At 44.6% G+C, this 14795-nt stretch overlaps 1 protein-coding gene across 6 annotated transcripts in view; it reads right to left on the reverse strand.

Moving 5' to 3' along the window:
• LOC102447849 (tetraspanin-15-like) overlaps positions 1 to 14795 on the reverse strand; it is a 282367-nt gene that overhangs the window by 129986 nt on the left and 137586 nt on the right. For all 6 annotated transcript variants that reach the window (XR_016348001.1, XM_089773762.1, XM_089773761.1 and 3 more), the window contains one exon: positions 5467 to 5541. Coding sequence is in view for 5 of the 6 variants with exons in the window: in XM_089773762.1 (XP_089629888.1) it covers positions 5467 to 5541 (75 nt within the window). In the remaining variant the exon portion in view is untranslated. The remainder of the gene's footprint in view (positions 1 to 5466; positions 5542 to 14795) is intronic.

Genomic DNA, 14795 nt, shown 5'->3' on the forward strand with positions numbered 1-14795 from the left:
AATTGCCTAGGGGGGTTGTGGAATCTCTATCTCTGGAGATACTTAAGAGGAGGTTGGACAGACACCTGTCAGAGATGATATAGAGGGTGCTTGGTCCTACCATAGTGTTCTATGATACGCTGTACCCTTGTCAATTAATAAACTTTCAATTCTACCTGCTGGCTGAGTCTCACCTCTGACTATAGATGGGGGTGCAGGCCCCAAGGGCTCCCCATACCTCTGTGACACAGGGCTCTTAGAACAGGGCACAAGGCTCTTAGAACATGGACCAAATGGACCCCGCTATGAGCAATCTCCGATGGAAGGTGCCAGGCGCACAAGCACACGGTACCTACAGTGGAGCACCTGTAGGGACAGAAGCAAACAGAGCTAAAAGGGGCCCAATTCCTCCCTGCCTCACCCCTCATGCTTCTGGCACCAAAACGAGAGCCTTGCACTCTGCCGTGCACCCGGAAGCATTTGACATCCATTGTCGCCTGGTATAAATGACACAGAAGCTGTAAGGCAATGAAAGATCAGGCCCAGCATCTCTAAATTCAGGTGACTCAGCCTGCTTGTTTGAACATGGTGCCTCATGCAGAGAGAATCCATCCTGGGTACCAACCCTGGAGGAGGAACTGGAATCCATCCATGCGACTAGTGGCATCTGCTACCCCTGCAGTGGAACAACCAAGCTGTGTGAACTTCTTCTGTTTCACAAGCGGCTCATGCGAACCTCTCTTTCGCTATGGCTCATATGGAATCGAGTTTCCTGAGGACGGATTTGTGTTCAGGGCTTGAGTTCACTGTGGAGATAATACACTCTTTAATATTGCCCCTCCTGGAATACTGTACTGCCAAAGGAGCCATTACATCATTTATGCGAACAGAATAGATTTGTATAAAGCCCTTAAGTATGCATTTTAGAAATGGTTCGGCCACACCGGGTACAATGTAAGCCAGCTGAGATTATGGTTCCATATTTAAGGCATTTAACTGATTGTGATGTCAAGTTAATATTGGAAGTAGAAGGGTTTCTTCTGCTTACTTCAAGGAGTGCCAGAAAAAGTATACCTGTTGTAAGCATTTTTAATCTGTCCATTACTGTGATATACAGGTATGGTATGGAAAAGTTTCAAGCGTCCTTTAATGTAACTGAGGCAAAAAGCAGAGCAGGTTCCAAAGAGGATTTATGGTGGGGTAAAAAAATCAATTATTTGCTGGAAGACTGCGGAAAAACTTGAGCGATGCACAGGGCTTTGAGTGGAGCCTTGGACACTGGGGGTGGGGCGGAATTTCACCCTCCAATATATAACTAAGCTAGAGTAAAAATGACAAGGACCATCAATCCTTATGCTACCGGGCAAATCTTGACCCTTAACCAAGGTAAGGAAGATCTCTCTTCCCCATTATAACGCAAAGCTGCATATTTAACGTGGTGCATCAGTACTTGGCATTGACCACTGGGCGAGAGGAGACGCTGGATTTCATAGAATCTTAGAATCCCAGGGCGGGCAGAGACCACAGGAGTCATCGAGTCCAGCCCCCTGCCCAAGGCAGGACCAACCCCAACTCAATCATCCCAGCCAGGGCTTTGTCCAGCCAGAACTTAAACACCTCTAGGGATGGAGATTCCACCCCTCCCTAAGGAACCCATCCCAGTGCTTCACCCCCCTCCTAGGGAAATAGCTTTTCCCAATATCCAACCTGGACCTCCCCCGCTGCAACTTATTGCTCCTTGTTCTGCCATCCATCACCACTGAGAACATCCTCTCTCCCTCCTTCAGGTAGTTAAAGGCTGCTCTCAAATCCCCCCTCACTCTTCTCTTCTGCAAACTAAATAAGCCCAAATCCCTCAGCCTCTCCTCGTAGGTCATGTGGTCCAGCCCCCGAATCATTTGTGTTGCCCTCCATTGGACTCTCTCCAATGTGTCCATATCCTTTCTGCAGTGGGAAGCCCAGAATGGACACAATACTCCAGATGTGGCCTCACCAGAGCCCAATAAAAGGGAACAATCACTTCTCTAGATCTGCTGGCAATGCTCCTCCTAATGCACTCCTAATATGCCATTTGATGCAATAATTATCTGTCCCTATCTCACAATTCTTCTGGCCTGTAAAATCTCATTATTGTCCTTGACATTGCAACAGAGTGAATGTAACTGAAGATCAGGGACATTTCCATTGGACTTTCAGCAATTTCAAGCTTCTGCTTTTAAAACAGCAGGAGGGCTGGTTTAGTCTCCCAGAGAGACGTTCTCAATATCCAGGCCCACTCTCTGCTCTTGCTAGGCCCTGGATTGTTTTGACAAATGTAACTGAGGCTGTGTCTAGACTACATGGCTCCAACGACGGAGCCATGTAGATTAGACAGATAGGCAAAGGCAAATGAAGCCGCGATTTAAATGATCGCGGCTTCATTTAAATTTACATGGCTGCCGCGCTGAGCTGACAAACAGCTAATCAGCTGTTTGTCCGCTCAGCGCTCTAGTCTGGACGTTCCCCCTGTCGACATCAAAGCCCTTTATCGGCAGCCCTGTTATTCCTCGTGGGATGAAGTTTACCGGGGCTGCCGACAAAGGGCTTTGATGTCGGCAAGGGAGCGTCCAGACTAGCGCGCTGAGCGGACAAACAGCTGTTTGTCGGCTCAGCGCGGCAGCCATGTAAATTTAAATGAAGCCGCGATCATTTAAATCGCGGCTTCATTTGCCTTTGCCAAAAAAACAAATCTACATGGCTCCGTTGACGGAGCCATGTAGTTTAGACGTACCCTAAATGTCCATACAAGCAGTGGCAAAATAGTGGTCAGTACAAGAGGGAGACTGCAAACTACATTTTCCCAGTTGTTATTTAGCACTTCAATTAATCATGTGCAACTAGGATCCAATTTGACTTTTAACCTAAGTCATAGAATCATAGACAATTAAGGTTAGAGGAGATCTAGTGGGGTTAGAGGAGATCAAGTCTCACCCCCTGCTCAAAGTCAGACTAACTCCAACCAACTCATCCCATCCAAGGCTTTGGCAAGTCTCGCCTTAAAAACCTCGAAGGACAGAGATTCCCCCACCTACCTAGGGAACCCATCCCAGTGCTTCCCCACCCTCCGAGGGAAATCGTTTTTCCTGATATCCAACCCAGACCTTCCCCACTGTAATTTGCTCTCAAATCCCCCCTCGCTCTTTTCTTCTGCAGACTAAATAAGCCCAAATCCCTCAGCCTCGTTTTGTAGGTCATGTGCGCTCCAGCCCCCTCATCCTTTTCGTTGCCCTCCACTGGATTCTTACCAATTTGTGCACATCCTTTCTGTAAGGAGGGTCTCAAGATGTGTCCTCACCAGAGCCAAATAGAGGGGAATAATCACTTTTCTCGACCTGCCGGCAATGCTCCTCCTAATGCACCCCCAATATGCCATTAGCCTTCTTGGCAACAAGGGCATCCTGGGGACTCACATCGAGTGCTCATCTACTGTCATCCCCAGGGCCTTTTCTGCTGAACTGCTACTTAGCCAGTTGGTCCCCAACCTGCAACAATACTTGGGATTCTTCCATTCCCAGTGCAGGACTCTGCACTTGGCCTTGTCAAACCTCATCAGATTTCTTTTGGCCCAACTCTCCAATTTGTTTAGGTCATGTCCCTCCCCTACCTTTCCCTGTGGGTGGGGGGACTTGCTGAGAGTGCTTGAAGTTGCTGAGGGTGAAAACCATCCCATCATCTAGATCATTAATGAAGATGTTCCAAGAGGACATCGTTCCAAAGAGGATGGAGAAAGGCTGTTCCCAGTAGTGACGGATGGCAGAACAAGGAGCAATGGTCTCAAGTTACAGTGAGAGAGGTCTAGGTTGGAGATTAGAAAAACCTATTTCACTGGGAGGGTGGTGAAGTACTGGAATGGGTTCCCGAGGGAGGTGGTGGACTCTCCATCCCTAGGGATTTTAAAGTCTCGGCTTGACAAAGCCCTGGCTGGGTTGACTGAGTTGGGACTGGTCCTTCCTTGGGCAGGGGGCTGGACTTGACGACCTAATTTGTCCTAATTTGTCTCTTCCAGCCCTGGGATTCTATGTTGAACAAAACTGGCCCCAGAACTAACCCTTGGGGCACTCCACTTGATACTGGCTGTTAACTAGACATTGAGCCATTGATCACTACCTGCTGCGCCCAACTTTCTCTCCACCTTACAGTCCATTTATCCAATCTATATTTCATTAACTTGCTCACAAGAATTATGTGAGAGACGGTATCAAAAGCTTTGCTAAAGTCAAGGTATATCATATCCACCACTTTCCCCATGTCCACAGAGCCAGTTACCTCACCATAGAAGGCAATCAGGTTGGTCAGGCTTGACTTGCCCTTGGCAAATCCATGCTGACTATTCCTGATCACTTTCTGCATCTCCAAGTGTTTAAAAATAGATTCCCAGGCTAGGGAAGGAAGTCATGTAGCTGGTGTTCCTCCATGTCCTCCCTCACCAGACACCCCTGCCAACTCGGATTTTCCAAAGGAAATGAAATGCAGTAGGCACCCACCTCCCACTGACCTCTACTTTCAATTGATTTAATATCCATAGGCACAGGCATTGGAAACCTTGCTGCGTGGGTGAGGGACTGCCAGTGGAAGGTTTGCCCTTTAACAATTTCCCCACATGGAACTTCAACCCCAAGTTTAGACAGAGAATCTTGCCATCCAGGAGAACTAAAAGTCTCTCCCATCCTTGGTTTACCATATTCTCCAAGCCTCTCTAACGATGTGGTCATAAAATGGTAGAAGGAAATTTCTTGTAAGGGATCAGTTGAGTCCTCCAATTGCAACATGGTGTTCAGCTCTGGTGTCCAAATCTAATTGTGTTTTGCTCACCTAATTTGTGGGCAAGAGCGAAGTGAAAGAACTTTGTACCTTTATTAATAATTGACACAATTTGTCCTAATTCAGAGTGTATGGGATGTCTCCACAGTACCCTTATCTCGAAATAAGATACGCAATTTGTGCTATGCTAATTGCGTATCTTATTTCAACTTTATTTTGAAATAAGCTATTTTGAAATTTGGTGCTGTCTACACTGTCTACCAAATTTCAAAATAAAGGGCTATTTCGAAACATCCCCTAACCCTTATGGAATGAGGGTTACTGGGATGTCGAAATAGCATGCCCATTATTTCAAAAAATATTTTGAAATAACAGGCGTCTTGTGAAGATGTGGGGCAGCTATTTCAGGTATCCCAAAATAGCTCCGCTGTGTAGACATACCCTATAACTGCAGATCTAATATACAATATAGGGATAAGTGGTCTATGAGAAACATTCAGCTTTTAGCCAGGCACAGAAGAAGAGGGGAAAATCTCTTAAATCACTTAACACCGAGAACAATGACTTGAGAGAAAACAAAACCTCATTTGCTCATGTCACGGGTTAACTGAACAGGTTCTTCCCCATTCTCCTTCCAACAGACAAATGTGATTTGCACTCATCAAGAAAGAAGTTAAAAAATCTCACCTGTTGTTCAAAGATTATTTCAATGAATATCAACAGCATCTCCATGATGAAAATCACCAGAAGGACCCAGAAGAACTGCACAGAAAAGAAACAGCAGGCCATTACTATCATTCTAGTCAAAGATGCATTCACTCTGACTCATTACACTGGTCATAAGGCATGAACAAAAGGTGTTAGTGTAACCCACACATGTGCTGGGTGTGGTGCACTGTCCCACCTATGGCACTTAGACCACTTACAGAGAAAAAGCATGAGTTTCGTCTACAGTCTTAGCTGAGAGCCAATCCATGCACTAAGCTCCAGAGGTCCCAGGTTCAGTTACGCTTGTCGGTGATACATAATTACTTCTATCAAATTATTATTTGAAGAAATATTAGGGGGTTATACCACAAATATATATATATATACACATACACATACACATACACAAACATTTTTCATGAAGAGCAGTAAAGTCCATTACATACTAGTTATATACTATGGATTGCTTCGCCCACCAAAGAGACTTGGGGCAGCCTACATTACAAAATTAAACTGACCTAAGTAACATCGATGTACAGCCATACCAGTTACTGAATGGCTTTTGCACGTCCGCACTACGCTCCTTCAGTCAGCGTAGCTTCTCGTCCCAGCTTGTGTGGGGCATTGTGGGATGGCTTCTAAAAGGCGGCACCAGTTGATGTGAGCAACACAGCATCTGACGATGCGTCAGCCTCACAACATTGACTTATGCACTAAAAATGTTGTTACGGCAAGTTACATGGGTGGGCACTGCATTTTAGTGTCAATGCTTCCAGACGTAGGTCAATGTAAGCGGCTTTATGATCTGACGCTTCTAGTCTAGACAAGGTCCTTGTCATAGTAATGGAAAGGAGAAAAGGAAAGGAAAAATGTGCCATCCCACTTGGAGTAGACAGATTTCAGGGAGTCAAAATATAAGGACTCCACTGGATTCCAGCTAGGGCTCTAGCATTAACACTCCTACTTTTACAAAATCTGCCACGAGGAGACATTTATATTTTAATGAGAAACTCTCTCAAAGTGTTAATCAGTGTAGCATCTAGGTGCTCATCAGGGGAGGGGCTAGGACCACCCCTACACTCACCGGTGGAGTGTACAGATCAGCATCTAAGCACACAGGCAGGCGAGAAGCCAGCAGACCAAGAAGGAGATGAGAATTGGTCAGAGCACTGATCACAATTTGTGTGCCCACATATTCATGACATCTTATTAACTGTAACTGCATGGTGGCAGCAGTGCTTAGCATGAATCTATTTCTAATATCCTCATTATGCCTCTGCTTTTATTGCTTGTCCTTCTGATACGTCTGAGTCAATGTTATTGCTCCTCGCGATAATAGTTAATGTAATGAAATGTGATTTACTCCTGGTTTCTTCTCACAGGATACAAGATACCAGCTAGTTCATCACCGACTTGCTTTATTGTCACTGACCAGGGCCTCCTAGGATGCGGCTTCTCATTCCATAAGCAGGATCTTTAAACGCGTCTCACCGCAACATTCTATCCTCCCCAAAAATCATTTTGTTTCCTTTATGAAGGCCTGATCCTATGCCACTGAGCTCAGGGGCAATTTTGCCACGGATTCCAATGCGAGTGGGAGCAGACCCCAACTCTCCTGCTGCATGCACTGACCTATTAGCCCAGTGTAGTGGTGCAGCTGGATGGGGTTAAAACAGATTGAAGGGAGCCTGTGCAGAGCCCCGGCCAATCAAGGAGAGGCTTATAAGAAGCCAATCAGGGAGAGGCTTGTAAGAAGCCAATCAGAGGGTGGCTTCCTCGGGAAGCCCTGCTTATAAGGAGCTGCTCAGCAGAGCAGTGAGCAGTTGGGCCCTGACCAGGGAAGGTGCTGAGCTTGGGGAAGCAGATCAAGAGAGGTCCAGCTTGTCACCTGCTAGGCTGTAAGCCTTGTAAGGGCCAAGGACGTGCAAGAGGCCAAAGGAAAGTGGCCGAGGCAGTAGAGAAGAGTGAAGAAGAGCAGGACAAGGCTGTTGCCAGAGGGTCTATGGGCTTGAACCCAGAGACGTGGGTGGGATTGGGTCCCCCCCTTTCCCCTTACACCACACTGTGCAACACTAAAGCATGGCCCTTTATAGGCTGTGGCTTGCCCCTGAGGTGAAGGGCTGGACTTCGGGGCTGCAGTTGGCCTTGGTCGCAGAAGGTGAGACTCAGGACTGCTGGTATCTCCAGAAGTGGGTGAGAGACCGGAGTAGTGAGCACTGCTGCAGGGCAGTGTCCTGAAGAGGACACTGTGGTCCTGGGAGCAATGCGGGTCCAGAGCTAGAGCGTGGAGAGAGCACAGAGCGATGGCGGGAGAGACACTAGGAGAGGGCGCCTTGTTGAGTATCAGAACTAATTCCCAGAGTGATCAGCAGGAGGCGCCACGATGGTGCGCCCACCTCGTTACACCCAGATATTGCCAGAATTTATGCTCCTATGTCCTAAATCTGTGTTTCTCCACCTTTTCAGGTAGACAAGCACGTATTGGAACCAAAAAGTGTTCCCGATCCCCTACTTATATTTACTTGTAAGAACGAAACACTGCAACCGAGAGAAGCCTACGCAGTGTCATGGCGTGTGCTCTGAGACGCTGACCGAGAACATCTGACTTCGAAGGGCGAGGGGATTAGGATTACAGTCTAAAGCAAAGCACATCTAAAAGTGCACCCCAGCTGTGTACCTTCCAGGTCCCCACTGGGGGTCCCAACCCCAGTGTCGAGAAATACTGTTTGGCCTAATTGACAGCTGCTTCTCAGACACTCGGACTGCGACACCTTCTCTGCTACACGGTGCCCTGGGCTTAGGGAATTTAAATGCCAGAGAAATGATCGCTAAAAAAAACGTATTTTATTCCTACAAAACCCACGAGGTGTCAATGCAACTGTAATAAGCAGAAGATAGCCCAACAGGGACATCACCAGAACCCCATTACACAAAGGGCTAACTCTGCAGTGTCCCTTTATACAGGCAGCCAGAGGAAAGGCTGGATAAGAGGGGCTGGAGAGAGAGGAGAAAGAATGCCTGGAAGAAATGCCAGCTCATCCCAGCCGGAATCTCTCCTGGCCAGAACTCACTAGGGATGTAAAAGAGCAGTTGAATAGTCGACTACCCGATTAGCCTAGGCTTATGGGGTAATCGAGTTGACTACTCACATTCTCTCCCACCTGCCTGCTGCCTCTATATCAGAGGCAGCAAGAGCAGGGGGAGCAGTAGGAGCCAGTGCTGGAGGGAGCTGTCTTAAAAGCCAGGTGGCTCTTACTAAATTTAAAAGTCAGAGCTGCATCGGAGTTAGCTGCCATCCGGCTCCTACTACATTGCAACTGCAGAGCTGCAGACGGGGTAGTGAGCCCCCTCCTTATCAATTAACCGAGTAGTCGATGGAAATTCCGATGATCTGATTATCTGAAATGTCACATCCGTAGCTGTTATCTGTATTGAGCTTCTGCCAAGCCGTCCCACCAGTTCAGGCCATGTCTATGCTAGGAACAAGATGTGCTTTTCAACACGTTAGCTAAAATCCTAATGCAGACCAGGCCAGCTGTAGTTTTAACACGAGTTACCCTTGTTGAGGTTAACCCTACCCTGCTGTTAAGCCTGGCCTTGGCCACTATCACATTAAATACAGCTTGCCCTGTCTACATTAGAATAGAAACACATGTTAGATAATAAACTGATAAGAACAGATACTAAGAACATAGGAATGGCCAGACTGCATCAGAGCAAATGTCCACCTAGCCCAGCATCCTGCCTTCCAACAGTGGCCAATGCCAGATGCCCCCAGGGAGTGAACAGAACAGGGAATCATCAAGCGATCTCACCCGTGTCACCCATTTCCAACCTCTGACAAACAGAAGCTAAGGACACCATCCCTACCCATTCTGGCTAATAGCCATCAATGGACCCAACCTCCATGAATTTGTCTAGTTCTGTTTTAAACCCTGTTAAAGTCCAGGTCTTCACAACATCCTCTAGCAAGGAGTTCCACAGGTTAATTCTGGGCTGCATGAAGAAAAACTTCCTTTTGTTTTAAACCTGCTATCTATTAATTTCGTTTGGTGGCCCTTAGTTCTTATGTTATGGGAATAAGTAAATAACTTTTCCTTATTCACTTTCTGCATTCCTGTATGCAGTATTCAAGATGTGGGTGTACCATGGATTTATAGAGAGGCACTAAGATAGTCTCTGTCTTATTCTCTATCCCTTTTTAAAAGTTTCCTAAAATTCTGTTTTCTTTTTTGACTGCCACTGCACACGGAGTGGATATTTTCAGAGAACTATCCACAATGACTCCAAGATCTCTCTCCTGAGTAGTTTTAGCTAAATTAATCCCCATCATTTTGTATGTATAATTGGGATTATTTTTTCTAATGTGCCAACATTTACCAACATTAAAATTCATCTGCCATTTTGTTGCCCAATCACAGTATGTGAAAAAGCACCTTCTTTTCTCCTGAAGACAAGGGCTCACAGTGACACAATGGTACAGACAGTCTCTCTTGCATTTCAGACCTCCCATGCAAGACCTTTCTAAAGAGCTGAGAACCAGTTTCTGTAACAGCTGCTGGCTCGTATGGGCGCATGGAGGTTAGCAACAGCAGAACTGCTGTTTAGAATCCTGTCTCTGGTTATGGAGGGGGTTCCTTAGGGAGGTGGTGGAATCTCCATCCCTAGAGGTTTATAAGTCCCAGCTTGACACAGCCCTGGCTGGGACGATTGAGTTGGAATTGGCCTTGCTTTTAGCAGGGTGTTGGCGTTGATGATTGCCTGAGGTCTCTTCCAACCCTATGATTCTATGATTAATCCTAGCTTTGTAGCTCAGGCTTACCAAAACCCCACTTCCGACTCCCTGATGAGAAAGGAAGGATATCCCCTGTACATGTTTTCATGTTGATTTAACAAGCTCTCTAACCAGGCTCCGATATAATCCACTGGAAATGAAAGAGTCACCATAGTAACTAACTCCCCTATCAGATGTTGCCTTTAAAACACAGAACAACTTTCTACAGGCAATTTACTTACCCAGGCATTCAATTTGCTCCTTGTGTCAGTACAATGAGCATTTACAAAGCACCTTTCCAGGCAAGTATCACAGGGAATAGTAGGTGAAGAAATCATTTACCAAACTCAATGAGACCAGTCCAAAGGCTTTAAGAAATGGTGACAACTTAATAGCACGGTTACAATGAAATAACTTGCAGTTGCACCGCAACTCCACTGGAAGCAGGAGTGATTATGTGTTAAACTGATAGCTATCAGGAGCAAAGCTGCAATTAATAATGAACTGTTAGGGTTTGTTGATATGGGGACAACCAGGAAAGTTAATCCCAAATAATTCAAGGTGTGACTTTGAAGTGGGTTAGTTAAATTGCATTCACCTGTGCAACAAACAACTTTATTCAGAATTGAAGTGGTTTAGTTTAATTCACTTTGGAAATGAATTAAGAAAAAACAAACTAAGGTCACTTTTGTTCTAATTAGGGTGTTTATATAGGGGCTGAATGCAGTTTAACCAATACAATTCAAATTCACACCTTTACTTAATTTGGATTAACTTTCCTGGATGTCCCCATGCCAACAATCCCGTCTAGGCCACGTCAACATTGCAATAAAACACCTGCCGCTGGCCGATATCAGCTGATTTGGGCTCCCATGGTTTGGAATGCAGGGCTATAAACTGTAATATGGACTTGGGCCACGGCCTGGGCTGAGAGACCCTATGATGCAGGAGGGTCCCAGAGCCCAGACTGCACCCTAACCCCAAAAGTCTACGCAGCATTTTATAGCCCCACAGCCTGCGCTAGCTAACACAGGCCAGCTGTGGGTGTTTTATTGCAGTGTGTACGCACCCACCGACAGCACTACAGAGACATCACCACATGTACTATCATCTGGATTAGGATACAGTGGGTCTAATGCCATCAGACAAGGAATTCCACAACAAAACCACAACAATTAACCCAAAGTCGGTTCTGCTCTCTCTATTTAGGGATGGAAAACTGGGGCAAATACTTAGAAGAAGGAACGATGTACAGAAAGGAGCCCAGCAAAGAAACCTGAGGCTGTGATGGGCACGAGGAGAAGACGACCTAGCTCATAAAAAGAATTTTAATCCATCAGAAAGAAAAGTTTTCTTGTGAGTAGGCTACCAGAATTGTAGTTCCATTCTCGTTTCTGCCCACGGTTCACTGTGTGACCATGGGACCATCTGTTTCCCTAAATGCAAAATAAAAGTAGTGTGCATCCACCTTTATAAAGGGCTTTCAGAGCAAGAGAAGAAAAGGACTATTAGAAAGGGCAGAGAATAAGACAGAGAATATCTTATTGCTTCTATATAAAACCATAAGACGTCCACATCTTGAATACTGCATACAGATGTAGTCACCTCATCTCAAAAAAGATATATTGGCATTGGAAAAGGTTCAGAAAAGGGCAACAAAAATGATGAGGGGTTTGGAATGGGTCCCATATGAAGAGAGATTAAAGAGACTTGGAATTTTCATCTTAGAAAAGAGGAGACTAAGGGGGAAGGATATGATAGAGGTCTATAAAATCATCACAGATGTGGAGAAAGGAAATAAAGAAAAGTTATTTACTTGTTCCCATAACATAAGAACTAGGGGTCACCAAATGAAATTAATAGGTAGGTGTTTTTCTTCACGCAGTGCACAGTCAACCTGTGGAACTCCTTGCCAGAGGATGTTGTGAAGACTAGGACTTTAACAGGGTTCCAAAAAAAGAACTTGGTAAATTCATAGAGGTTAGGTCCATCAATGGCTATTAGCCAGGATGGATAGCAATGGTGTCCCTAACCTCTGTCTGGAAATGGATGACAGGGGAGACATCACTTGATGATTCCCTGTTCTGTTCACTCCCTCTGGGGCATCTGGCATTGGCCACTGTCGGATGACAGGACACTGGGCTAGATGGACCTTTGGTCTGACCCAGTAGGGACATGCTTATGTTCTTATGCTATTATTATGGGGCAAATGGATCACTTCATGAAAATATATCATTGACTTTACATTTGTCTCAAATTATCAGAACAAAATATCTCTGCAGTACTTTGCAACCAAGGAAAAAGAGCGAATATATTCATCAGCCAAAATAAATATTTACCAGAGGGTTCTTAGAAATATTTATTTAGCTCCAGTCCAGCTAAATAATGCAAGAAAACTGAATGGAAGATGAAACAGGTGCAGATTTGTATTGACCCTCTCATGGAATTAATCAGTTTGGCACACGTCGCGAGTGAAAGCAATTTTAGAAGGGGCAAAACTGTGCTGCCCACAGACTCCTTGTGGTCACAGTCAAACATGATGAGCTCTTGAAAGAATTATAAAAGGACACCAGTCCAACATTTGTTTAGCCCTAAAACGAACTCTTCTTTTTGCTAGGAGGAGCACAGGAATTGCAGATAAGGTGAGTATGCAGAACACTGAAATGAGACCTCTTAGATCGCAGTGAATCTACAAAGAAAGGCCAGTTAATTAACTCCATAAGCTGAAAAGCTTTAATTTGCAAGAAAGAAACCCAAGCAGATAATTAGATGTGTAATTTCTCTTTGCATTCCAACCAGTTTGCCCTTCACAGAGCAGACGCAAATTTCTTGCCAGTTCTTGGCTTTACTTTAATCCTCTCTATTGAGTTCCTTTATTAGTACACCCGTATTTCTGCATTTCTATTGGATACTTTCTCTCAAATTATGATAATCATTAAGTTTCTATTAGATAATTTAGCCTCTTCTGTGTTTATTAAGAACACATTTGATCTGATAAAATGTATAGGCTTATAAACATGTTTGTGTGCTATTGAAATAAATTCAGAGGTTGTGAGCAGTTCTTCTCTATTTTGTTACATTATAGTGTACCTTCCTGCATGGCTTCTAAATGCTTCCTTTGATCCGATGGGTCAAATTTGCACCTATGTTCTTCAACCGACAGCACAGACACATGTCGCAGTCACTTTAACCACCGTTAATTGCAGCCAAATGGAAGGAGAGACCCAGGCACGTTAGCCCAAGAAATGGAAAATGCCCCGAGAAATGTAGGAGAACAGAGTGAGGGTCTATGTAATTAGTAACTGTTTTCTATTCTACCTTAGGCTATGTCTAGACTGCAAGCCTCTTTCGAAAGAGGCTTTTTCGAAAGATACTTTTGAAAAAGCCTCTTTCGAAAAAGAGCGTCTAGACTGCAAGCGGAACTTTTGAAAAAGCAAGCCGCTTTTTCGAAAGGCAGTCTGGATGCTCTCTTTCGAAAAACCCCTGTTTGCATTCAAGAATGCCTTTTTTCGAAAGAGCACTTTCGAAAAAAGGCGTTCTTCCTCGTAAAATGAGGTTTACCACCATCGAAAGAAAAGCCGCATTCTTTCGATTTAATTTCAAAAGAACGCGGCTGCAGTCTAGACGCAGGTAAAGTTTTTTTGGAAAAAGGCTACTTTTTCGGAAAAAAACCCTGAGTCTGGACACAGCCTTAAAGGGTAAGGTCTGTTAGCACAGTGATGCCAGAGATAGTTCAAGGTACTGATTAATGAGGCATGCACATTGTGTTTTCCTTTGTATAACCTTTATATGTGGCCTGTGTTTGTTGTTTCCTTTGCTTTAGAATCAAACCATCCACACCGAAATGATATTTCTTTTTTTAGCGTATGTCTAGACTGTAGTCACTGGATATAAACTTCAGTTACAATGTGCCTAAACTATCTTTGAGCTAGCTAGCTCATCTCCGAAAACAGCAAGGTTATAGTACTGCAAACTTCATGCTTGGCTAGCCCTGAGAGTCCTGGGTAGGTTTGTAGAGGTCATGTTGCCGTAACTTTTCTGTTCAGTGACCCAAGCTAGTTAAATTAAAGTGAGTTTGAGAATGTCGATTTAAGCTACAAAAACATCCAGGGACTGCAGTCTAGACATACCATTACTGTATGTGGAAACATAACAATATAATTAATCAAAATGCCGCAATGTCATGATGATGGTATATTTAGATAGGGCAGGTATACTTAGATAGGATAGAGGAGTTGAAATAAGGCTTGGACATTTAGATTAGCCCCTCCTCTTGAATAAAGAGTCAATGGTTAATGTCTTTAAACACTGCATGTGCTATTAAGAAACATACCTCCTTGATATTGACGAAATGGTTTTGTTTTTGTCAGAGTGATCTGAATATAATTTTCAATCCTCAAGTACGTAACTACGAGTCTTTAATCACCCTGCTTGTGTCTGATTTCATCAGAACAACTACATGGGACGTCACAGAATTTTAATTATGTCAGCGCCACAAAATGATAATAGGTAATGCACATTGTGACCTGGAAGG

This window comes from Pelodiscus sinensis, chromosome 28 (assembly GCF_052426305.1).
Source record: "Pelodiscus sinensis isolate ZL-2025 chromosome 28, ASM5242630v1, whole genome shotgun sequence".
In the NCBI taxonomy this organism is placed as follows: Eukaryota; Metazoa; Chordata; order Testudines; family Trionychidae; genus Pelodiscus; species Pelodiscus sinensis.